This window comes from Haplochromis burtoni, unplaced genomic scaffold (genome assembly GCF_018398535.1).
Source record: "Haplochromis burtoni strain Fernald_Lab_line unplaced genomic scaffold, NCSU_Asbu1 Contig_606, whole genome shotgun sequence".
Taxonomy (NCBI): domain Eukaryota; kingdom Metazoa; phylum Chordata; class Actinopteri; order Cichliformes; family Cichlidae; genus Haplochromis; species Haplochromis burtoni.
The window spans coordinates 20,956-45,222 of record NW_024582967.1 but is presented as its reverse complement, the minus strand read 5'-3'; the positions used below and the strand labels follow the sequence as shown (position 1 = coordinate 45,222).

General features: G+C 41.0%; 2 protein-coding genes across 5 annotated transcripts in view; one reads left to right on the top strand and one right to left on the bottom strand.

Annotated features, from left to right (window-relative positions):
- sgip1a (SH3GL interacting endocytic adaptor 1a) overlaps positions 1-12,260 on the top strand; it is a 73,160-nt gene extending 60,900 nt beyond the window's left edge. For 3 of the 4 annotated variants that reach the window (XM_005948784.3, XM_042214725.1, XM_005948786.3), the window contains 10 exons: positions 261-414; positions 1,551-1,610; positions 3,800-3,859; positions 4,807-4,918; positions 5,663-5,818; positions 6,947-7,082; positions 7,211-7,413; positions 7,663-7,727; positions 8,288-8,452; positions 8,782-12,260. In XM_005948784.3, the coding sequence (XP_005948846.1) occupies positions 261-414; positions 1,551-1,610; positions 3,800-3,859; positions 4,807-4,918; positions 5,663-5,818; positions 6,947-7,082; positions 7,211-7,413; positions 7,663-7,727; positions 8,288-8,452; positions 8,782-8,804 (1,134 nt within the window). In that variant the 3' untranslated portion in view covers positions 8,805-12,260. The remainder of the gene's footprint in view (positions 1-260; positions 415-1,550; positions 1,611-3,799; positions 3,860-4,806; positions 4,919-5,662; positions 5,819-6,946; positions 7,083-7,210; positions 7,414-7,662; positions 7,728-8,287; positions 8,453-8,781) is intronic. The other variant, XM_014329760.2, reaches the window with a different exon arrangement.
- A 1,514-nt stretch (positions 12,261-13,774) lies between these two features.
- Positions 13,775-15,631, bottom strand: insl5a (insulin-like 5a). The gene is made up of 2 exons (XM_005948788.2): positions 15,228-15,631; positions 13,775-14,299 (listed from the first exon to the last, which is right to left on the bottom strand). Exons 1-2 carry the CDS (start codon positions 15,397-15,399, stop codon positions 14,169-14,171), a joined length of 303 nt encoding a protein of 100 aa, XP_005948850.1. The 5' UTR covers positions 15,400-15,631; the 3' UTR covers positions 13,775-14,168.
- Between the last annotated feature and the right edge of the window lie 8,636 nt (positions 15,632-24,267).

Here is a 24,267-nt window from a genome sequence, read left to right as displayed (position 1 = left end):
TGTTTTCGTTTTCATTTTGTCACTCTTATATCTTTCAATTCTTTGGTTCTGATTCGGGGATTTAGGCATTATTTACATGGCCTTTGAGTCTAGGAAGAACTGGCAAAAGAATAATCATTAAGTCGACTATCTTAATCAGGGTTTAACTTGATAATCCCAAAGAGTTTATAGCGGCTGTGTACATAGTATTTAAAATGCCGCATGCTAAACCGCTTCTTGTTTCCTTCCCGTCTCTCGTCTCGTCTCCTTTCTCTGTTCAGAATCGCCCATTCAGCCCACCGATTCACTCGGCCAGCCCTCCTCCCATTGCTCCGTTGGCAAGGGCTGAGAGCACCTCCTCCATCTCCTCCACCAACTCGATGAGTGCCGCCACCACTCCTACCGTGGGCAAGGAGCTCTCTGTGTCTGTAACAGGTGTGTGGACCATCCGCTCAACACTGCAGCACGTCTCCTGATGGATGTGGAGGTCACAGAGGCTAGCAGGGGCATCTTCTCTCATTATATTAAAAGTTTTACATGCATTTTACGAACTTTGCATGTAGCGTTTGTGCGCATGAGTCATGCACCTGTGCATTTACTCATTTTATTTGTTTTGGTTCTTTTTTTTTTTCTGGAAATGGCAGCAGTTTCACCTTTGATGTTGTTTTACAGCATCTAAGTATCACAGAGCGAAACCTTCTACAAACATGCAAATGATCGTTTTCTGTTTACATTTCTATTTATTGATAAAGAATTAATTACACCTAAAGATAAGAGTCCTGAACTCTTATCTTATATATACTCTTATTTATATATATATAGATAGATATCTATAGATATATATAGATAGAGAGATAGAGAGATATATATATATAGAGATAGAGATAGATATATATAGAGATAGATAGATAGATTAGTATCTGATTCACGTTAACACTCAAACACAGGGGAATTCATTTTCATGCTCACACATGCAGGGTGTGAGTAGGAGGTGAGAATATGAAAATTTTAAAGTGCAAACAATCCTTTAATGAATTAGTGACACAACAACAATTTCTACTCCTTGATAACTGTAGAGTCGGTTTTAAAGGAGCCTGCAGTGCAGCTTTTAGTGGATAATGGCAAATCTCAGTAGACTGTAACATAGCTGAGTCATAATACTAAAAAAATAATAAATACACATTCTGGAGGCAGCAGTTATGTAAAAGCAGAATCTAGTCCCCGATTGGAGGGTGCTTTCTTCCTCTTTTAAACAAATTGCAGGGACCGACTGAATAAATGACATTTTTACTGAGGTCTCTGTTACAGCCGCTTAATTTAATCTGTATTCTCTGTGCATGAAAACAGTCTCGGAAACTGCTTATTATGAAATATTCTAAATTGCTCCTTTAAAGTTTCACCACTTTTTTTTAAATTTTGTATTTTCATCAGCATTTTATTATAATTGAATATATTTGTTTTTCTCCCATTTGAATTTAATGTGCATCACAGTTCTGATCATTTTTCGTTGTCTTTCATGGTTTGATTTCTTTTTGCTTGTTTTTTTGCTGTTTGTCTCTTTGGCTCGTCAGAGGATGATGTATATGTAGACAAACTTCCCACCTTTGAGAGACACTTTGATTCGTTTGCAGGTAGGGTAAAGCACACCCCCCTCCTCCTCCACATGGGGACGGGGGGCGGGTTAGGTAAGGGTTTGGTGAGTGCTTGTTTTGAGTTTTTGGATTTGGATGCTCTTTACCCGGAGCGCAGTGCACAAAGAAGGGTAAAGGCCATCAGTGAGTGTTTTGTGCCTTTTTTAGATGGAGGTCAACAGGTTTTGTAGCCTCATGTCAGGCTTTAGAAGCACAGTGCATACCAAATCATTTTTCTTACTCCTCCTTTTTTCACTCATCTGCTTTGATTCGTGCACAGATGTAAGGACGCACCAGACATTATTTCTTTTCCTTTTGAATATGGCATCATTTTTCAGTGAAACCACCAATCTTCTACATTGTTTTACTCCTCATACCTTCCCACGCATTTCTCAGCCATCGAATGCATATAACAGTCTCTTTTTATCTGCATATCTTTGTCATTTCTTCCTTGTCTTTCTCGCTCATTCTCTTGGATGTCACAGTGAAATCTGCCAGGAAACAAATGAAAGCTGTGGTGACACAAAAAGCTGAATCTACTGCATAGTACTCCAAAAAAAGTGCCCCCCACCCCCCGGCCCATCTGCCCGCTTCTAAGACTTTTCTCTCTGTTTTATGACTGTGCACCAGTGACTGTCTCGCCATGTTCCCATGGCAACCTCCTGTCTCGTCTCTCGGCGACACACATTGTGCGTGCAGTGCGGTTGCTCCCAGATACCTTTGCTCTCAGTTTGCAGCACAGGAGTGTGTTTGAGTGTTTGTGTGCTGTTAGCATGTCTGAGGAGCTCTTTATCTTGTCGGACCTCGAGATCCACATTGTCTGTCTTTTCCCTCTCACGCGCACTCAAACTCACCAGCTCACTTGTACCGTCAGATCAGCGCTTCTGCTTAGAGTCATTTGAAGCCTGGCGTGAGATTTAGGCTGAATTAGACAGGCAGCAGCTGCTTGGTATTCATGCCATCCTCAGTCTACAACAGGAGTGCACGACACGGCCTCGAGTTCAACCAATCTCTCAACCAGGCTGTAAAGCATCGGTCTGCTCCCACGCTTGACCTCTGCCGCTCACCTTTCACACCTGTCGCCCACGCTCTCTTCAACATAGAGCCCGACATATTACCGGACCCCCGCCTTCCCCATCTGAACACCCGCCCTTTTGTTCTTTCTCTGAAGCAGTCTGCCGCTCTCATCGTTCCATCACCCGACACTCTTAGTCCTCCCAGACCTTTAGCCACAGGAGCCCACGGCCATAGCATGGAGAGGAACAGGCCTCCCCTGTTTTTGTGGAGCATTTGCAAAGTTTACAGTGTCAGCGTGACAAAAAAGTACACAATTTTTCATCCGTCAGACCTGTTGGAGTCACATTAGAGCTGGAGTGCAGATCATTAGAAAAATGCTACTGCTCCAGTTTAACGTTTCTTATTCTTTTAAATGCATTTGGGGGAAAAAGGATCCACCAGTGTTCAGATTCATTACCATGTTATTATTATATTATTAAAAAAAGTCAGAAAATGAGCTGCAATATGGTTTAATTTGGTTTAAGCTGTTTATCTAGTTTTTTTTCTGTTGCTTACTAATTGGGACTTTCTGAGTCGTCCTCTTTTTTTCCCCTGGTGTCCGTGAGGGCGGTTCAGGTAACTTTGTAAAAGCATCTGCACCTGAAACGTGGCGTGCAGCGAACCACAGTCTCGCCGCCTCCCTGCTATCGTCTGATCTCAGTCTCATGGCTTCCCTCTGCACACCATCCTCATGCATAGCGGCCAGCGTCAGTGTGTTTCATAACTGAAGGCCTGTTGTGAGACCTGATCACAGTTTTAACACTCGGGTATCTGTTGATGAAAGTTAGGGTCACTGAATTCCACTGAATTGGAACGTCAGCTTGTTTCTAATGCTTTGCTTTGGAGAAAACGTTGGCTCCCCCAACACAAACAAAAAAAGACCACTGTGTATCACCCATCTTGTCACATGCTCCTCGACCCTTTGTCCTCTTTCGCCCCCAGCCTCCACCTCCACGTTTCACCTCACTGTGACGTGTAATAGACCTGCCATGTGAGACTCACGCTACTGTCCTTCTCTCCTTGCCCCTCTCACCCCTCTTCACCCACTTCCCCGCCTTTCATCCCTGTACCTCCTCCCTCCTCCTCGTCCTCCTTTCCCAACCCTCCCTCCCTCTACCCTCGAACCCTCACAGAGAATGACCAGCCATCCCTTGTATGGTTTGACAGAGGGAAGTTTTATTTAACCTTTGAAGGTAAGTTTTCTCTGCAACAGGGTAGCGCGCACACATGTTATTACGAGGCTCATTCGTGCAAGCTTTGGCCTTCTTCTCTCCTCCCCCTTTCCTCCTTCCCCTCTTGGCTCCTCCATCATCATCATCCCTTCATTACCCTAACCCTGGCCATGCTATCGCCCTGACTGAGCCCCCTCACCTAGAGCCAGATATGCGGTGCAATATCTCCCTCTAACTTCTTCTGATGATGATGTTCATTTTCATCATGTCTGCACTGATTCATTCCCTAAAGACTCATCAGTCTTTGTCTACTTTACTAATCACTTTTCTCTGTACTGTCATCATTTTACCTGTTGGGTGTTTGATCGTGGGCTCTCTGATGATCTTTGATCTTGTCCAAAAAAATACAAAAATTGTCAGCATGTCTGGAGTACGCATGCACATCTGCCTTGCTCTATGTCTGCCTCTGTCTCTTTTTAAAAACATCCAGCTGTGCTTATTCAGTTAAAAACAGACATGTATAATCCTCTGTGTAGAAATGCATTAATCTGAGGGAGACATTGGAAGCAGTTCACAGTCAAAGAGCAGAGAGAAATGGGTATCATCCGTACATATAATGTGCTGTTTTCGTGCCTCTTTACTAACACCAGTATTTGTTTCATTTCATCTCATCACTCTTAATTTGTTCATGTTTCGTTCCTTATTTTCTCCACACACAGTTTGACACAGAGAGCGTAGTTTAAGATTTGGATCATCTATTTTTCATGTAGTGATTTCTGCTGAAGTGTTTGTATTCAGGGCTGAAGTTTGGATATATTAATATCAAATTTAGGCTTAAGAATTAAAAAATGGTTATAATTTGAATGTAATTCTGTCTCTGACAGCAACCTCAACAAATCAAACAGCAACAGTGGAGCACAGCATTTATTTTAATTACAAATGTGTACGTGTGGGTTGGTTACTCGTAGGCTGCTCTCGAGGGCCCAGTCCTCTCACCATGGGAGCTCAGGACACGCTTCCTGTGGCGGCTGCGTTCACGGAAACAGTCAACACCTTCTTTAAAGGAGCCGATCCCAACAAGTAGGTCTTCTTTACCTGTCACAGTAGAAAACCCTGACTATTTATTTATTTTTTCTGTGGGTGATGAGTAAAAAAAAGTTTGTTTGACTACGTTTTACCACAATATTTAAGGGATAATGGTCGACGGGGTTTATTAAGTTTGTCCCAGTTTACCATCTAAAGCGGCTGTAAGGTTTGTTTGATGCTTTTGTATTTGTCAGAAATGACAGTTTGATTTATGAAGCATCTGATGAGCTCTGGACACACACGTGTGTTTACAGCATTATGTGTTTGTAGTTAATATGGTCAAACATCCACAATCCTGTCACACAGTGTTTATAGTGAATATGTGAGGAAGTATGCAGGTCCACTAACAAACACTTGGTTGAACTATAGACTATAAACACATAAGAACAGTGTTGGTGGATTTTGTTACAATGAATCCAGTTTTGTATGTTTTGTACTTGAATTTCCTCCTGCAGAGTCATGTAAACAGGTACAGTTTGCTTTTGTTGCTCTGAGTTGTGGATTAGGATGAACTGATGTGTTATTGATTTTGCTTCTGATCGGGGCTTTACTGCTGTAATAGTGTGTGAGCTGTGATTGGCAGAGCTTTTAATGTAGTGATTCAGTCAATAGCAGAAACGCATTAAGGCTGTGTGTTTAGTTTTATTATCAAAAGGAAATGAAGTCATGTGTGATTTGTGCATTTGTGTGTCTCTCTGCAGTCTTTCATGCAGTGTTACTCTCTCTTCTCTTTCTCAGGTGTGTTGTGAAGATCATAGGTGAGATGGTTTTGTCGTTTCCAGCGGGAATCACGCGGCACTTTGCCAATAACCCGTCCCCCGCCGTGCTAACCTTCAGCATAACCAACTACAGTCGACTGGAGCATGTGCTGCCTAACCCCCAGCTCCTCTGCTGGTAATGACACCACCGTAAACTCAACATTTCAGTTAAAAAAAATAAAAACTCAGCTTTTGCTGGAAGATGTGAAAAGATCGAGCCAACCTTTCTGGGAATACATAACTAAATCTAAATACATTATTGTCTAACTTTAGCGTCACCCAGTAATACCTAACATGTTATATGTGGTCCCGTGTAACCAAACGTGATTAAAACCAAATCAATGTACCTGTTGCAAATTATGCATCATTTTAATTTCACTTACAGAGCATGTGCGATACTTATTTTTAATAAGCATGCCACACTTGACATTAAATTTTAATGACTTTTGTTATGCAAGTCACCTTATTATCTATGGTGACACAGCAAGTTTGATGTCACACAGACTGTAAAACATCAGGAGAGCAACATGTGACCAACAACAAGGAGTAAAGAGGTTTTGGGGAGGTCGAGGTGATGGCGTGAATGTTTCCATGTTTGCAGCGCTGACATGTGCTAGTGAACTGACTCATCAAACATCTACAACCCCCTGTGGTTTATTCGGGGTCTTTTGACCACTTCAGATGAGTAAATTTTGTGAGCTTGTTTCCAAAATGAGCGCTGAGTAAGTGTGGAGTCATCATGAGGTCGTCTGAGTGTGCAGGCAGATAACCGTGTTGCACTTGTTGTGAAATGCCTGATAAACCGCCTGATGTGATCTTTAAAATTAAATATTAAATTATGCAAAATATCACACATCATTATAGCATGAAGTCATGTGACCTCACAGTAGAATAAACATTGTTTTTAATTATGATTCATTTGTTTATTACAGCTGTCAAATGTTGATGTTTTCCAGCCTCCTGCGTGTTTCTTGTTTTTAGAAAAGCAACTTAAAAATAGTTTTTACTTTATTCTCAGCACCTGTAAAGTCTGTGTGATCTAACGACCACCAACCACATCTGGATCATCGTTGGGTCACACTGACTCTGAGGAAAAGTCACATTTTCCTCCCAAAAAACTTGTTTTTTCTGGTTGAACAGTCGTTTCGTACCAGCACACCGCTGAAGTCTAATGGCTGTGTTTAGTCACTTCAATAGAAAATCACCACAGTCCTGTGAAACGTCTGAATTCTGATCGGGCTCTTTACTGCGATTCCTCCACCAGCGACACCACCACGCAAGCCAAGGCTGACAGCAAGGACTTCTGGGTGAATATGCCAAACCTGATATCGCATTTAAAGAAGGTGGCAGAGCAGAAACCACAAGCGACGTACTACAACGTGGACATGCTCAAGTATCAGGTAACCTTGGATTTGGGATTTTGAGAGTAGCTTAAATCCCAAACACTGAACTCCTTCAGTTGAAGCATGTTCAGCTGTTTAGGGTGTTTCAGTGTGAACAGGCTTTTATCAAACCACGTGTTTGCCAGGTGTCAACACAGGGCCTCCAGTCGACTCCTCTGAACCTGGCAGTGAGCTGGAGGTGTGAGCCCACCAGCACTGACTTGAGAATAGACTACAAATACAACGGGGAGGCCATGTCGACGCCGATGGCCCTCAACAACGTTCAGTTCCTCGTCCCCGTTGATGGAGGCGTTTCAAAGCTACAGGCTGTCCTACCTCCTGCTGCATGGTACGGTCTTTCTAGACTTGTTGTTACACAGTATTAAGCTACACAGCTGAACAGATTAAGGGGGTAAAGGAGGCAGTTTGATGCATTTATTGCTCCAAATGTTATTTAGACAAGAGATAAAATCCTGTGCCATATCTGGGAGTGCCGTGCATTTATTTGCTGTCAGGTTTTGAGGTTAACCTTCAATGACCTGTTCACCTGTTTATGTTGTATCCTTTAATGGTTTTCTCTTATTCCTAATCCTGGTAGGAATGCAGACCAGCAACGAATCCTGTGGAAGATCCCCGATATCTCCCACAAATCTGAAAATGGAGGTATTTCTTTTGAATGATGATTTAACCTGTTTCTTTAAATAACATAAATGTTGGGAGGACACGTGGTGCATGTGTGTGGCTGGTGTACAAATGCTGAAAATGGAACAACTGCAGATGAAGACGACAAGATGGAGAGGAAGTCTGGTGCATCATGCCCACAGTAAACACTGCCCCCTGTTGGACAGCAGTGGTACAGTTACTTCATCAAAGCTGATGTTTACAATGAGCTTTTATTTTTTAATAGGATAAAGTAAACGAGTGCCCACGGTAGCAGCTGTGGAGTATTTACAGTTTCTTCTGACCAAGTTTGGTTTGATTTGTGCTCCAGATCGCAACCTGCCATCATTAGACCCACACTGTCATTTACAGGGCAAGGACACCCATCAGTGACCTGACCTCCAGGATGAAGACACGAAACTAGATTATGAATTCTCTTTAAGATGAGATCTGCAGTTGTAGAGATGTTGCCCATTTTTCATGTTGTTACATATTTGCTTTTGTGGTTTCTAAATATTAAACATTTTGGGGCTTGGTCTCATCCTCTCACTCTCCTCCCTCAGGTGTGGGCTCGTTGTTAGCACGCTTTCAGCTAACAGAAGGTCCGAGTAAACCGGCTCCACTGGCGGTGCAGTTTACCAGCGAAGGCAGCACCCTGTCAGGCTGTGACATCGAGCTGGCTGGGCCAGGGTACCGCTTCTCGCTTATCAAGAAGAGGTTTGCTGCAGGTCTGTCAGATGGGGTTTTCAAAATAAAATATTCATTACTGCTACACGAAAGCTTAGCCAGCCAATTCCCGAATGTTAACAAAACACATTTTCCTTTATGTATGTTTAGATTAAGATAATGTGCATATAGTAGGACTTGAAAACACTTAGATGAATCCACACGGTAATAAAAGTCAGTTTTAGGATTGTTTTAGTAACTTGGTAAAGCTTACCTGAGTAGAATAAGTTTGAATCCTTTCATTGCAGCTACTTAATAAAACATAAAACTAATGAAATATCACATCTCATTTATACAGATAAGCACTTAGTTTCTAATTGACGTCTTTCAGGAAAATACCTGGCTGATAACTGACCCATCGCTGAACAAAGTGAACGCAGTGGACTGAGGTCGACGCCGAGGACAGAGGACAGACGGACACCAGACAGACTCTGTGATCTTTTCTGAACCCACACAACAGGTCTGCAGCCCGCCCAGCAGTATTGTATAACTTGCATATAACATTGTGGAACTGTTATAGGTCATGTAATTATTGTATTTGTATTCATTTCATAACATCTGTATTGCTGCACTTAGACACAAATGGGTTCTTTCCTCCTCTGTAGTCTGTGCCTCTGTCTCCGTCCTCCTCTGGTCAACGCGTGGTGTTGTTTTTAAAGTTTTTCACTGCAGCTGCCTGACCAAACAAGGAAGGAACAGATTTTTAATTCTTGTTAATGTGAAAATTTGGGCCATTTAAAAAGAAATCCTCGTTGTGGTCAGACGTGCATCAAATCTGAACACATCCAGAGTTGGATGGGATGAAGTTAGTAAACAGCCCGGTCCTCAACCTCTGGGATAAGAATACGAGAGGTGTACTCACTGTTTTGCACTGATCCATGTAGCTGCTTCACATGACACACCATCAGCTGTCACAGGTAAAAGTGGGTCCTTCTTCTTGGTGCTTGTTTACTACCTGTATGAAACTAGATTTCCAAGCATCGCCTGCTGGTATTACATGACACATCCTGCTAAAGACACCAGTTAGCCAGTCAAGCCACTATTCTATTTCTCTGTTATATACACTCGCATGCAGGGAGGTTGTAAGGATGTTAGGCAGCTGCAATGACTAGTCAGTTTCACTGGTAAAATAAGGAACTATGTTTTCGTGTCAGAACAAAAGAAGTGTACAAAGTGTCATTTAAGTCGAAAATGTATATCTTAAAGGGCGTTTGGTGTTTTCCTCGTATCGTCAGATAGCCTTCCTGTTGTTCACAGGACAGCAGTGTTAGACTGCAGAGTACATGACAGCATTCTATTTTTATTTATTGATGACAATGACTCGTTGTATAAAACGTGATTCTGTATATGAATAGAGTTTGAATGGTATCACACGACTCGAACCCTTAAAGGTATAAATATTTAAATTCCTTCTCATTTTTTGTTATCTGTGTAGTTGGGTAACCTGTGTACAGTATAAGGTCTAATTTTTTGAATTTATTTCAGATATAATTTTTTAACTCAAGTGCAACAGAAGAATTGACCTATATATGGGTGGGGGAGGGGTAATTTAAAGACAAAAGATAAATATCTTTCTGGATTCTGTGTAATGCTTTGTGAAAGCAGTGTTAATGTAGAGTTAGCTATTACATGGCCAAGATTCACGCTTTGAGGAATAAGTTTGACATTTTTGGATGATGCGTGTGACATCTGCCAGGAAACTGCTAGCATGCTAAAAAGGCCGGGAAAGGCTTGCCAGTCTGTGTCTGTCAGCACCTAGAAAGCTGATTAATACACAGTGTCATGTTTCTTCTTTAATACAAGGGTGTAAAAACACCCTGTTGTATTCGTCATTAACAAGTTTATTTAGCTTGAGAGTACTGCATGGGTCCGAAAATGCTAATGGAGTTCATCCACGCTAGACATTAATGTCTCTGTCAGGATAAAAGGCAGCATTTTAGTAACACCCTGTCATTTTCTCTTGCGCCATCACCAGGTCAGACTTTTCATTAGTTCATGACTTTGGTTTATTAAATAAATGTTCCCCTAGCCTTATTTATGCTTGTTCTGGTGAGCTAATTTTAGCATGCTAATATGCTAAATCACCAGGGATACTGCAGTGAACGTGCACTCATGCCATTAGCATGCCAGTAAAACACATTGCTGTGCTGCAGTGCGCACTCTCAAGAGAAGCAAGCATCAAACTGTAGATGTTTTAGCCTCTTATATTTTAGCAACGCTAGCTTAGCCGTTTCCCTCCCATTTCAGTTTTTCTGCTAAGCTAACCAATATGGCTCCTGGCCAAGGTTAGTTTTTCCCCCCAAAATGTCAAACTCATCCTTCAAGGAAGACAAAAACAATAAAAACGGCTGCAGAGATGAAGTTTAGTGACCATGGTACTAGTATTGGAACAGGAACTGTTTACTGGGACCAGCTCATTTCCTTACTTCAAACTTAGCTGTAATAAAACAATAAGGAAACCCTGATCATCTAGTGTTCTCAGTTCTTTCCTCTACCTTCAGTTTGACGGCAGATCACAAGAAAACCTTCCTTCCTGTTTCCATTTACCTCACTGGTACCTAAACTCCCTCATATCATACCCTCATATCGTGAGCAAATCCCAGTCATCCAGCCAGTGCTTGAATCCATGGCTTTATTTTGCATAATTGTAACGGTCTCTGTGAGATGACATGATTTAAATGAGGTTGTGGAGCGAGGTTAAGTCGACCAAAATGCTTTCTTTTTCTTTTTTTGTTTTACGTTTTGTTTTTTCGTATTTTATGTGTGTGTACCCCAGACAGTCAGTCCCGTGTTAAGGAGAATAAGCTGAATATTTTTAAAATGGATAAAAAATTAAAAAAAATGTGTTGTTTAATGTGAAAAACACTGTGCTGATGATGCTGAACTTCCTGAATGCTCCGACACTCAACGTGAAGAACAAAAAGTGTGCGTGAAGTGTAATCGAAAAACCTCTGTACTGTACTCTGTGTTGGCAATCAACTAAATGTAACCAATCACGGACCTCTCAGAGCTCTCAAGCATTTCGAGCGGATTTAGGACGGTATCCTGACGTCAGTACACCTATTCAGCGATGCAGTACATCTGATTGGATAGTTTTTGGGCCCTGCAGTTCAAATGAGTCTGTTCATTTGTACTTTGATCTTGTGCAGACCCAGGCTGAGAGAACGGCAAAGTTGCATTTTGTTGGTGTGAGGAACGATGGATGATTGGTGCCGTTTAGTTCTTGATAATACTTTTGTTTGGTGACGCATTTTTTCAGTCATGTCAGTCTTTCATCGAGCTAAATGGAAGACCACGTGCCCGAGACAATGCTGCTACCTTCTTTAAGCTAAACAGTGCAACAGTCACTACAGCATTATCTACAGAAGCCCACCACACATGCCACCCACGGTGCATCAGTGTAGAATTACTCCTACACTTATGGTTACACGTCTGTTTGATCACAAACCTTTTTCACTGTATTTCTGGAAACAGCGTTTAAAATTTTCAGCGCATCAAAACACAAGAGCTTCATCTTCATGGCGAATTCATCCTGCAGTATTATTGGATGCAAAGCATGCGGTCAAACGGTGGGGCTTTGTGACAATAGTGCTGAAATGACGTGTTGTGCTGAGTGTCAGTTACCTTGTGTTAATGTTGAGACGAGAGCAACGAGTGTGTTTGTGTGTGCTATAAGCAAGAATGCTTTTTGGTTCTTTACCATTAACCTCAAACACATGTGAAAGCTGTTTGTACAGTACATAACAACGCTAAGATGATCTGAGAAATTTAGTTTGCTTCTTTCCAAAACCAATAAAAGTTATAACTGGATGTTTGTGTTTGCTGTTTTCCTTCTATGAAGTAATATTGTGAGGTTTTATTTGTTCCCATTCAGCAGGTTGCTTTAGCGATGTTAGTCCAAACTTTTGACCTTGGCTGAAATATCCCCCAAAAAATATGGGACGGATTTTGTTTAATTAATTTTGCCCTTAGAACTGTCATCATTCTTCACTGCACAGCTTCAACAGGTTGTTGAAAATATTCCTCAGATTTGGATCTGTGTTGACGTGATAGCATCACACGGTCATATTTGTCGGCTGCACGTCCACGATGTAAATCTCCTGGTCCACCAAACCAAAGTGTGCTGGCTTGAGATCTGGAGGCTCTGCAGCCCATTTGAGTACAGTGAGGTTACGACATGTTTAAGACATCAGTTTGAGATGATTTGAGCTTTGTGACATTGTGGCACTAAACAGCTGGCAACTACTGTGTTCTTCTGCTACTACATCATGGTTCACAGATGCTCTTCTGTGTACCTTCATTGTAACAAGTGGTTAAAACCAAGGTATGTAAACCTGTATCCAGTGGTAAACTGCTGGTCATGGCTAGAACTGAAGGCTATAATTTGATTATGTTTGCATTTGTACAAGTGGCTGGTTAGTGTGATTTGCACATGATGGCAGCAGGATTACAATCTTCTGAATTTTCCTGTCGGGGGAATCCTGACAGCTACAGGATGGATTCCCATCTAATTTGGTCCAAACACACACAGAGGGCCCGGTGGCGCCAGTGTCCGGCAGCCTCGCCTCTGTCAGTGCGCCCCAGGGCAGCTGTGGCTACAACGTAGCTTGCCATCGCCAGTGTGTGAATGTGTGTGTGAATGACTGAATGTAGTGTGAAGCGCTTTGGGGTCCTTAGGGACTAGAAAAGCGCAATACAAATGCAGGCCATTTACCATTTACACCTCTTAGGATGAACCGCAGTAGCTTTGATGTTCCCTTAATCCTGTCTGCTCTGCCACCATCTCATTAAATTAGCTGAATTTTAAAGCTTTAATGATTTAAATGTGTAAAATCAGTTTCATTCTTCCCGTCAGTCTAAGCTAGTTTGTGTGCCACGTACGCTAGGACAGCTAACACTGTAAATATGGATTCTATGGTCATTTTGAGCCCAAAGATGCTATTGTTTCATAGAAAATAATAGAAAATGATATAGTGGAATCAACTTGAATTAATAAAATTCACCCAGGGAAAATAAACCACAGGTTATTGATGCTATTGCGCTTTCCTTTACTTCATAAAATGCTAATTGACTGAAGCTGGATTTGGAATAAGAGCATAGAGGAGTTGGTGGATTTGTAGCTGGTTAAGAGTGTAGTTGATTTTCTTGTTGCGTGCTTACGTGAGAGGTGAAACCTGCTCTAAGTACCGCCCCTTGTAGGCGGGGCTGGGTTGTTGCCTAAGGGTCATGTGTAAGTGGTGTGTGGGCGTTTGTGCACGCCTGCTCTGCCAGCTGGTTTAGTTACTTATTCATGTACTTGTGTACATACTTGCTTACTTTTGCGTGGGGGGGGGGGGGTCTTAGTGATCCAGTTTGATAAGTTCACACGTTGTCCAGTATTTGGAGTAAAAAACAAACAAACAAACCTTTGCAGAATTGAATCCCGGTGTTATAATAGAATATTTATTTGACAAAAGCAGCAAAAAAATTACCAAATACAGGTGAAGGTTGCAAGAAAGACAACTGATTTTAAAACATTTATTTATGGTCGCACATGTACAGCTCGGGTTCAGGAACATGTTCAGAGATGCTCATCCAGATTCACTTCCACAAAGTTTAACACTTGCACAGAGATCATAACAGTTCGCCACGTGAGTCAGATTTGGTTCTTAGCAAGGTACACAGTCATTATAGTCACTTTAACAACAACAACAACAACAAAAAGTGAGAGGATTGTCCTCAGCAGAAGTGGGCGAGGTCGGTCTTCCTGCAGCCCACCTGACAGCACATGTTGGCCAGGAAGATGTTATTATCCCGTTTGGTCATCTCTGAGGCCAAACTGCTGAACTTCTCCAAGCTGCTCTGCTCCCCTGTAGGCAGAACAAAACACATCAATGAACAGAGTGTGGAGGTTTTAGAATCTAAGCCTTTAACTTGGTCCTCTGCAAACGCATTAATAGTGTAACTTTACCTTTACAATCTGAATGTAACTGTGCGGGAAACTCTGTTCACCTTACTTTAAACATGACTTCCAGTAAATGCTTTCTATAGCAGTTCATTTTAGCCGACAGTGTTTCTCAGCAAGTGCAGCTGATGAAGCACTGCTTTCAGACGCATCCTGTGTAATTCGTCCATGTTCCCTTTAAATAAGGAAGCGCTAAATGACTGCACGGATGAGCTCGGTCTTATTTGTCTTCTTCAGTGTCACTTTACGCTTTCCGATCAGCACGGCTGACACGCTAACTGGGTTTATTTGTGTGGTGTATTAGAGAAGACGCCCGGGGAGCCGCCAGCTACAGCATTTAATCATTGAGCTGCTGACTCCTCTGGCAGACTGTGCGTCGCTGTGCTGGGAAACACCTGTTTGGAGAAGCCCTGCGCGTCAGCCGGTGAATTAATAACATAACACATGAGGTGTAGCAAAAACTGGCAGTCTGGTTAGAAAGCACAAACTTTAGCTTGTGTTGGGTTTCATTTAAGCCTCAGAAGCAGATACAGAAGAAGTACTGTGTGGGCAAACTGCACTGAGATGGTAACTCGAAAACATGCCATTTTTTTTAAAAGTGATATAAATGATATTTCTATTTTTCTTGAACGCGGTTACACCCTCACTGCAATTTAAATAATATAAATTAAAGGGTAAATACACAGTTTGTTACTGACTTTTTCTGCATCGTTCTTTCTTGAAGAAAGTCTGAACCACTAAACTTGTAGCAAATGAAACTATAGAAAGAAACTCTGCTACTAACAGCGCGTCCCTGCTGTTGTGCGAAATGATTAAAAGCAGAGTTTTCTCACCATCCACGTCTGGCTCGCTGAAGAACCTCCTCCAGCGGGACGCTCCACAGGTGTAGGAGATGGCGTTGATTAACTGCTTACCGCACAGCTTCATTGCCGTCACTTGCGCTCTCACCTGATCCACACACACCACTGCACACAAGAGCAGAGGCAAAACCACCAGAGCACGCATGCTGGATATCTGACTGTTGCTCTTCCAAGCCCACCACAGCTGTTCTCTGATTCTGTCTGTTATCCTGCCAGCTCTCTCGGTTATTGATCTGCCGCTCGCATCCTCCTTATATTAGATTCAATCCACCTTTCACTTCATTGATGCCGAGCGTCTTTCCACCTCCCTCTAACCAGCCCTTAGCCCATCCCAGTCACACATACACACACACAAAACTTGTTGTGCTTGCGGTTATCTCCACCATCACCATTTTCAGCCATCTAAATAAGAGTTACGAGCATGAGCCTTTTACAACTCGGCCGGCAATCACATTAGCAATGGTGCAGCCCCCCCTTAGCACCCCCCCCATTACCCATGATTGCACTGACCTTCACTACTCTGCATGGCTAATTAAGGGATGCAAAGTGATTCCCCCTCGAATCAAACAGATGTTTCTTCTGTTTACGACGCTCTGATGGTCCGTCTGTCTTTGACTTTACAGCAGTTTGGGTCATACAAGAGGAAACAAGTCAATGTTGACAGTCCATCATGCGGTCATTACGGCGCTGCTGATGGTGCGATGTGACATTTCAGCTCGATCATTAACAGCGGAGGATATGAAATTATGTTAGATGGGCATGATGCGTAGTTATAGCAGCAGAAAACAACAAAAAATATACAGACACATAAAAATATTTTTCAAATAGTAGAATCAAGCAGTATTTTCTAACTCTTAATCTTTCATCCAAACCAAACCAATGGTTCTGTAAGAGCCAATTAAAGGTTAATTTTATTGGTACTGGTAAAATGATTAGAGGACAAATATATATGTTTGATGTTAAGAATATAATTCTAGTTGATTTTAAAATACTGTTTGTTAAATGTATAGAATAGAGAAGTGCAACATTCTAAAGCGCTTTTTAGTATTTTGGGCTTCCGGCGCACTGTAGTTACGTAGTTGAGGAGTTGGATAAGCTGGAAGCGACACAGTTTTTTGACCGAGTCTTGCCATGTAAACTAAAAGTGTCAATAAACATATTGTTTGCAAGAAGGATACTTGGACTTGCTCGCGTTTCAATGCATGTTGCCGGACTGACTCCTAACGGCGGTACAGAAGAGTGAAATAGGGACGGAGTGCCGCCGCTACAGGTTCTGTCTGATGAGCAATTCCATACTAGCAAACTCTACCCTTTATTCTTTTGCAGGACACACGGAGATACAGTAACTATAACAGTTTATACATGAAGTCGGTGTTTTGACCTTGTTCAAGAAATAATAACCTTTCATTTTCCAACTCATTAGGCTGGTAGCATCTTAGAGAGGCAGCGTTTCACCAATCTGCAACAATGTGTGTCTACAAATTGCCGAACACTTAAAACTGTGAAATATTGAACACCTCATCTGTCTACAGTACAAAAGATAATTTTAAAAAAATGAGAGAATCTGAACCTGATTCTGTCATGGGAGGTGAAGCCACGTGTGAAGATGGTGCATAAACCTCGCCACCTTTGCTGGGCGAGACAAATAGACTGTGGTAAAGTGAAAAACTGTTCTGTGTTAGGTCAATTGAAATTTGAAATTCTTTTTAGAAAACATGGACGACACGTCCTCTGCACCAAAGAGGGGAGGGACCGTCTGACTTTTCATCAGCACTCAGTTCAAAGTCAAAGGTGCGCATGAAACAGTCAACCTGAACATCTGGAAAAGCAACATCAGTGCTAAAAGCTATGTACAGGTTTTAGAGCAACGTGTGCTGCCATCCTTCAGGGGAGGCCTTGAATATTCCAGCAAGTCGATGCATACTTCAGATACTGCAACAGCAGCAGGATTCAATTCATTCCCGTTTTATTTGTATGGCACCAACAAATTGATGCGTCTTGATATGTTTTAGATTTGCACATCGCTGCATTCTGTTGATTTTCACATTTTACACATTTTGTAATTATGGTTGTACAAAAATTCTGAAACTGGAGGTTTACTGTCCCTGACATGTAAATCGGGATATTAAGAAACAAATGGCGACGCTATATCATCGTCACACTGATTACACAAGCTGGATTCTGTCTGTCAGGCAGCGCTGAGATTAACTGCAAATCTTAAAGGTCACCAGCAGAGATGGGCAGTAACGCGTAATCCGATTACTTTTTTCAAGTAACGAGTAAAGTAAGGGATTACTATTGCAAAAACGGTAATTAGATTACCGTTACTTTCCCGTAGGAACGCTGCGTTACTGCGTTACTAAAACTGTGATTTTTTTGCAAGAATGTCTCATGACAGTGACGTAAGCGAGTGCGACGTTCGTGACAACAGCTGTGTGCAGATCAACAATGGATCATATATCGAGTGCGGGAGAGAGTATGAGCGTGCAGCGTTTAAAGCGTGGAAGTACTGACCTTACTTTGAGTTTGATTCCATAAAAAGTGACAAAAACATTAGTGTCCGTTGTGCGTGGGAAGAAAACTTCTTTTTACAGCGAAAAAAACCCCTAAACTTCCAAGCAAGCACCAAGTGCGCAACGACGTAATGGGAAATTCACAGAGAAACTCGCGGATTCTTCAACTGACCGCGGCACACCTGCACCAGGGTAAACCTCCGCCTACCCACTCCTGCTTTACAGGTGAAAATAGAGCAACAGGACCGCTGAGTCTTTGACTTTATTTATTTTCTGCTGTGTTTTACTTGCATCTATTTGAAAGACTGAGTGTAAACACAAAAAATATTTTATTTTATGTGCTGGAATGTGCAGAAAATAGGTTTAAATGTTAAACTAATTTCTTCCAGTCAGAGAATGTTGCATATAATTAAATTTTTGCTTGATGCATAAAGTTAAAAGATTAAAACTAATAAAACAAGTTTTAAAAAGAGACTTTTCCATTTGATCACATTTTGTATGATGGATTATGTAGAAAAAGTAGAATTGGGCTGAAAGATCTATCGCTTTATCACCTCTTCAGGTTGTAAATCGTGTTTTTAAAAAGTAACTAAGTAACTAAGTAATTAATTACTTTTGAAAATAAGTAATCAGTAAAGTAACGGGATTACTTTTTGGGGGAAGTAATCAGTAATTAGTTACTGATTACTTTTTTCAAGTAACTTGACCAACACTGGTCACCAGTGTATGTTGCACGTTCGGGGTCAGGCAGCTTGCTTTGCTTTCTTATTTATGAGGCTATTTATTTATCTTCTCCGTTTTACCTAGAATATGTTATCATCGATAACTGCACTACTGTCTGTCTTATAAAAGGGATAGTCACATTTTTCTGGTTGAATAAAGGCTTAAAAGAAAAACCAACTCTACGTGCTCAAAACTTCGTGGACACAGCCTAGCTAAACTTTAAGACTGGGCTGTTTTATATGACAATATATGATAATATTTTACACATTTCTGAGTTTGTGGCAGCAGTTTTGGAGAAGTCATTTGTCCTGTTGAGCCTGGAGAGATACTCGTGCCTGTAACATCCAACATCAGCTGCTGATATAAGTAAAACTGACGATTGAGATCAAATCTCTGTCATCATTGGAGATATTAAAACATATATATGTCATAAAATTTAAAAATCTACATTTTTAATTAATAGAATGAAATAACAACTATTGCTATATGCAATGTATTTTGAAGGCTAATATATCTGCCTCTACATTTAACTCACAGCCGTAGTTGTAGGTGTGCAACTAACATTACCTTGGTATCACTGCACACATGTGAAGGACATCTTTGAACGTCCGTGCCTTTCCCTCCATCCAACCAATCAGAAGTTACATCCCCAGTAACACATGATCATCTGAAACCTTTCTGCTGTGCAACATTTTATTTTATTCTATTTTAACTTTTTTGAACTTTTACTTTACTAAATTTCCAAAAAATTAGACAAGCAATTGTTACATCTAACAGCAGATTTCGCCTGACGTTTTTGGACATTTGTGTTTTTTTGCGCAGAATCTTTGTGACAATAAAAACATGACTTCTATGTTTACTTTAATGCCCGAAAGGAAAATGTAATGTTTTCAGATCACATCTGTTTTAATGGGATTGTTCATATCTCACGGAGACATTCAGTCGCCCTTTTCTCTGGGAACTACATTTTACAAAGGGAGCCACAAGATAAGCGGATGAAACAGACATAAACCTAATTGGCTCAGGGAGACTGCATCTTTGGTCTATATGAACCTGTCAGACAAAAAGCTGACCTCAGCAGCGTCCTGCTGAAGGTAAAGCGCCCGGAGGGTGAATTCTAGTGTATTTGCAATGTTAGCCAACCATCAGTCGCCTGTGTCTGACTACAAAGGTCTAAAACTGCTGAACTTTTTTTATAAGACCAGCACAAGTGCATTAACATACACCGCGGGAGGCTGAGAGAGCTGTTGGTTTAAAAACTTTGTTTTCAATGCTTGTTCCTGAAAAGAAATATAGATAAAAACACATAAAGATTAATAATAAGGGCAAGCACAAACAAATACTTGTTGTATTTCTGCACTCATAATGTTTTCCAGTTTTCTGTTAAATTATCACAGAAGGATCCTGGAAAACCTCCCTCCTCTCTGAGCTGAACCATCATCTGTCCATGTTTGAACCTGTGCCCAGAGGACTGAGTCTCACAACTTTCATTTTTTACATTTCATTTTTTTTAAGAAAAGAAATTAAACATTAACTTTTAACTTCAGATTCATGTTCTCGTGTATTTTATACATTTTTATTTTAAAAACATAAAGTGTGAATTTGCGCTTTTCTGGAGCGCTTCAGCGAGTGCTGCCTTCAGTTATCACTGATATGAAAAGGCCTACGTGGTTTATTATATGTCTACATGTCATACAAATTATCAACGTCATATAAAAAAAACTGCAGTTTTACTTCTACAACCAAAAACCTGCTGATTTGGAGGAAGAGAAGAAGAAAAGATGAAAGTCACTGTGCTTCTGTGGAGAAGCACCGTTACAGTCTTCTCTCTCATACAGGCTCCTCTTGGCTGTCCTGTACTGAAGCTTTAAAACTAGACTGGAAAAGTGTGTTTTCTCATTGTTTTTTTGTTTGTAATACATTTTTATTGGTAAAATTTTATGTAACAGGTGTGTAAATATATAGCATGACTCAGTGAGGAAGAGAAGTAATGTCAATATGAAATGGCTCATTAAAAATGTTCTTTCCGGCCATTGAACCTTCACTCGTTTCCACTCTGGTGCCTCGATTTCCTGTTTTCAGCTCAGTAAAGTCTAAACTCAGAACTTACACAACATTTTCTGATTTGAGGTAAAAATGTCTGAATGTAATGCAGAATTTAGCAGCAGAGTGTATGTGGGACTTTTGACTGTTTCAGCTGTTTCTGTTGATTTTATTTAAAAAAAAAAAAAAAAAGGAATGGAGAGACTTTTAGTTTAGGGTGAGGTCTGCAATAAACACCTGGATGCTCTCATGACCCAACGTGTCTGCTCACCCACCGTGTCTTGTCTTTCTCAAATAGAAAAATTTGATTTGGACACAGAAAAAGCTCAAAGATGGATTTTAGATTTTATGTAAAATCACCACAAACCTGTGATTTGGGCTCAGTGGGAATAAATCAAATATACTTTACCTTTTGTCTACTGCGAGGTGAGAACACACTTGCTTTAAGTTGACATATTTTCTTTCAAACTTATTTTTGCTTTAAATGTCTTGTAGCTACAAGCATTCTTCTTAAAAATGGCATTTGCACATGAATAAAATCTCTCATATGTACTTCTTCCTGTTTGTCTCTACGTGAGGGATGTGGAGGAACCCTGCAGGCAAAGCCAGCTCATATGAGCTTCTCTGTACCTCATTTTATGAACGAACAGAGAACATCTACCAAACCTTCTGACTCAGTCTGACTTATTTCTGCCAGAAATCTGAAAATAACAGAGATAAATACATTTTTACATAAAAAACAGTGAATTGTCCTTCCTGTAGACAGCTGCCAAAGTGAACATACGAAACAAACAAAGAACAAAAAAGTAAAAACAACAAGTTAAATACAACTATTATCATCATCATTTATTTATTTATATAGCACTTTAAAAACACACCTGGTAGACCAAAGTGCTGTACAATACTAATATGCACATAGTAATAAAACCAGACATAGCAATAAAAAAAAAAATCAGTTACCCACAGAGTTAAAAGCCAGAGAATAAAAATTGGTTTTTAATAAAGACTTAAAAACTAAGCTTGGGTAGATAAGCCTATTTCCAATAATGTCTGGCGATCATAAAACAATGCAGGGCTGACATGTTGCACAAAATTGACTAAAAACAATAAAATAAAACAAATAGAAGAGAGCGACAGACGGCATCTTCCTTTCTCTGTTCATGACAAAATGCATTAGCAAAAAGGAACAAAGGTATTATTATTATTTATATATTAGTTTATTATTTATTAGTTTTTAACCACAAATAGTCACAGAATTGTATATTTTGATGATGTTGTATACGGATTAGTTAATTTTCTTTGCATTAATAATGGCTCTGTTATTTTACCCTCATTAATGTGTGCTTCATACAGAATTTCAGTTATGAGGATAAAAATTAAACATGTGTTGTATGTGTAAAAGCTGGACAAAGGTGAGCAGTTATAATCATAAGACTGATTTTCAAGAACAAGGGTGACGTGCAGAGTTTTAGTAACTACAGAAAGGTAAAGCTGATGAGTCATCGTGAGTTGCTGAAACTAGAAGCTAAGGAGAGATGTGATGTTCAGTGAGCAGCAGAGCAGCTTCATGCTGAGAAAGAGCACTACAGACGGGATGTTTGCTTTGAGAGGTCAGACGGAGCTGCACTGTAAGTTTGTGGAGCTTGAGAAAGCAAATGATAAGGTGCCAAGAGAGGAACTGTGTCTGCGAGGGTGCTGCAGGACACGTATGAGGACTGTGAGACAGTGGTGAGGTGTGCAGTAGGAGTTGGGTTTAAGGTGGGGGCGGGATTACATCAGGGAGAAGATCTGAGTCTTTCTTGTTTGCTGTGGTGATGGACGGGCCGGCAGATGAAATCAGGCAGGAGTCTCTGTGGACTGTGATGTTTCCGCACAGCATTGTGATCTGCAGTGAGACTGAAGGCAGGTGGAAGGGAGTCTGGAGAGGACCTCAGAGGAAGTTCACGACTGTAGTGAAGAATAACATGTAGAGGGTTGGTGCAGTTCTAAGGATAGATGACAGCCTCACCTCTCAGACGTTTACACCAGCAGATGTAAGGAAAGAACACCAGTGGGGGGGGGGGGGGGGGGGGGGGGGGGGGGGGGGCGGGGGGGGGGGGGGGGGTGCATCATGACAGACTCCACCCACCTTACACACGGCCCTCCCCTCAGGCCGGAGGCTGTGCAGTATCTGGTCCAGCAGGCTGAAGAATAGCTCTCAATACTCACAATTAGCATTATGCACTTTTAATGGACTTATTGATTAAGCCATTATTATTATTATAGTTATTATAATTGTTATTATTATTTGAATTAGGTCATTACTTATTTCTAACATTCTAACCTATGAGAACTCAGACCTGAGTAATTCTCTGTCATGTTTCTTCATTATGAGTGACAATAAAGAACTTTGAACCGTGAAACTGTATTGTTCAGTTTTATTTTAATACTCTTCAAAGTATTCTCCGTTTGTCTGCTACGTCAGATTTATTCTTGTGTCTGTGTTCCCTTTATTGAAATTCATAAGAAGATGAAAGTGATAAGATACTGTGACGATCACAAACATTTTGTCCCCAGAGCCTCATAGGTAGTTAGGATGGTTTTAAACTGACAGAAGGTCTAAGGAGCTTGGAAAGAAAAGCGTCTTCTTTAAGTTGCTTGAAGACGTTTCACCTCTCATCCGAGAAGCTTTAGGGTCAAATGGTGGAGAGTCCCACATTTAAACCCTGTGGGGGTGTCTCCCCCCAAGAGGGACATGGACCCCCTAATGATCATCTACCTAATCACATGAGCCAAGGTGTGAAAACGGGTGTGGGTCACAATCAGCCAGGGTTTCGGGTGAGCTCATTGTGAAACCTGGCCCCACCCTATCATGTGATTTCCTGAGGTCAGATGGCCCAGGATGTGAGTGGGCGTTAAGGCGTCTGGGAAGGGATCTCAAAACTGGATTATAGATGGCAGACAGTTGGTGTCGTAAACCCGCCTCTGTTCAAAGATGGTCGCTCACAGTGGACATAAATGGCTTCTTTCACTCCTCTTTCAAACCATCTGTCCTCTCTGTCCAAAATGTGAACATTGGCATCCTCGAAAGAGTGACCTTTGACCTTTAGATACAGATGGACTGCTGAGTCTTGTCCCTCGGAGGTGAGAATTATACTTGGAACAATTTGGTGAATTTTAACTATATAAAATTGATTCAGTCCTTGTGAGTACAGCCATAAGGCAGAAATATGTCGACATACATTAATTACTATTTTCTGTTCCTTTTTTCCTATGCACGGATAATATTTACACTAAAAGATTAAAAAAATCGAAAATATCCACAGAATATGTGACATATTAGGTCCACATGAAAAAATATTTACAGCCCCGTCTTTTTAGAAGTATTATGCAATTATTGAATAATTATTATCTACATATCCATGCTTGAAAAATATTAAACACATGTCAGTGTGCTACATACTGAACCTGCATGACAGAAACAGAGTATCGATACTATCACTCGTCTCGATACTATTGATATTTGGATAGACCCGCCCACCTCTACTCATTTAATCAAGTAACATTGTTATGTTGTTTGGATTTCATTCACGGCGATTGTTTTTAAAAGGCCAGCTTTGAGACAAATCTCATCCATAATCTCTCTGAGTCAGAGTATAAACCCTGTACAGCCAGAGCTAAAACTGCCCTCGCTGCTGTAGAGCCCCTCCGGGCCTGTAGGGGGCATTTTCAGAAGACTAGCCTGTCGACATGTG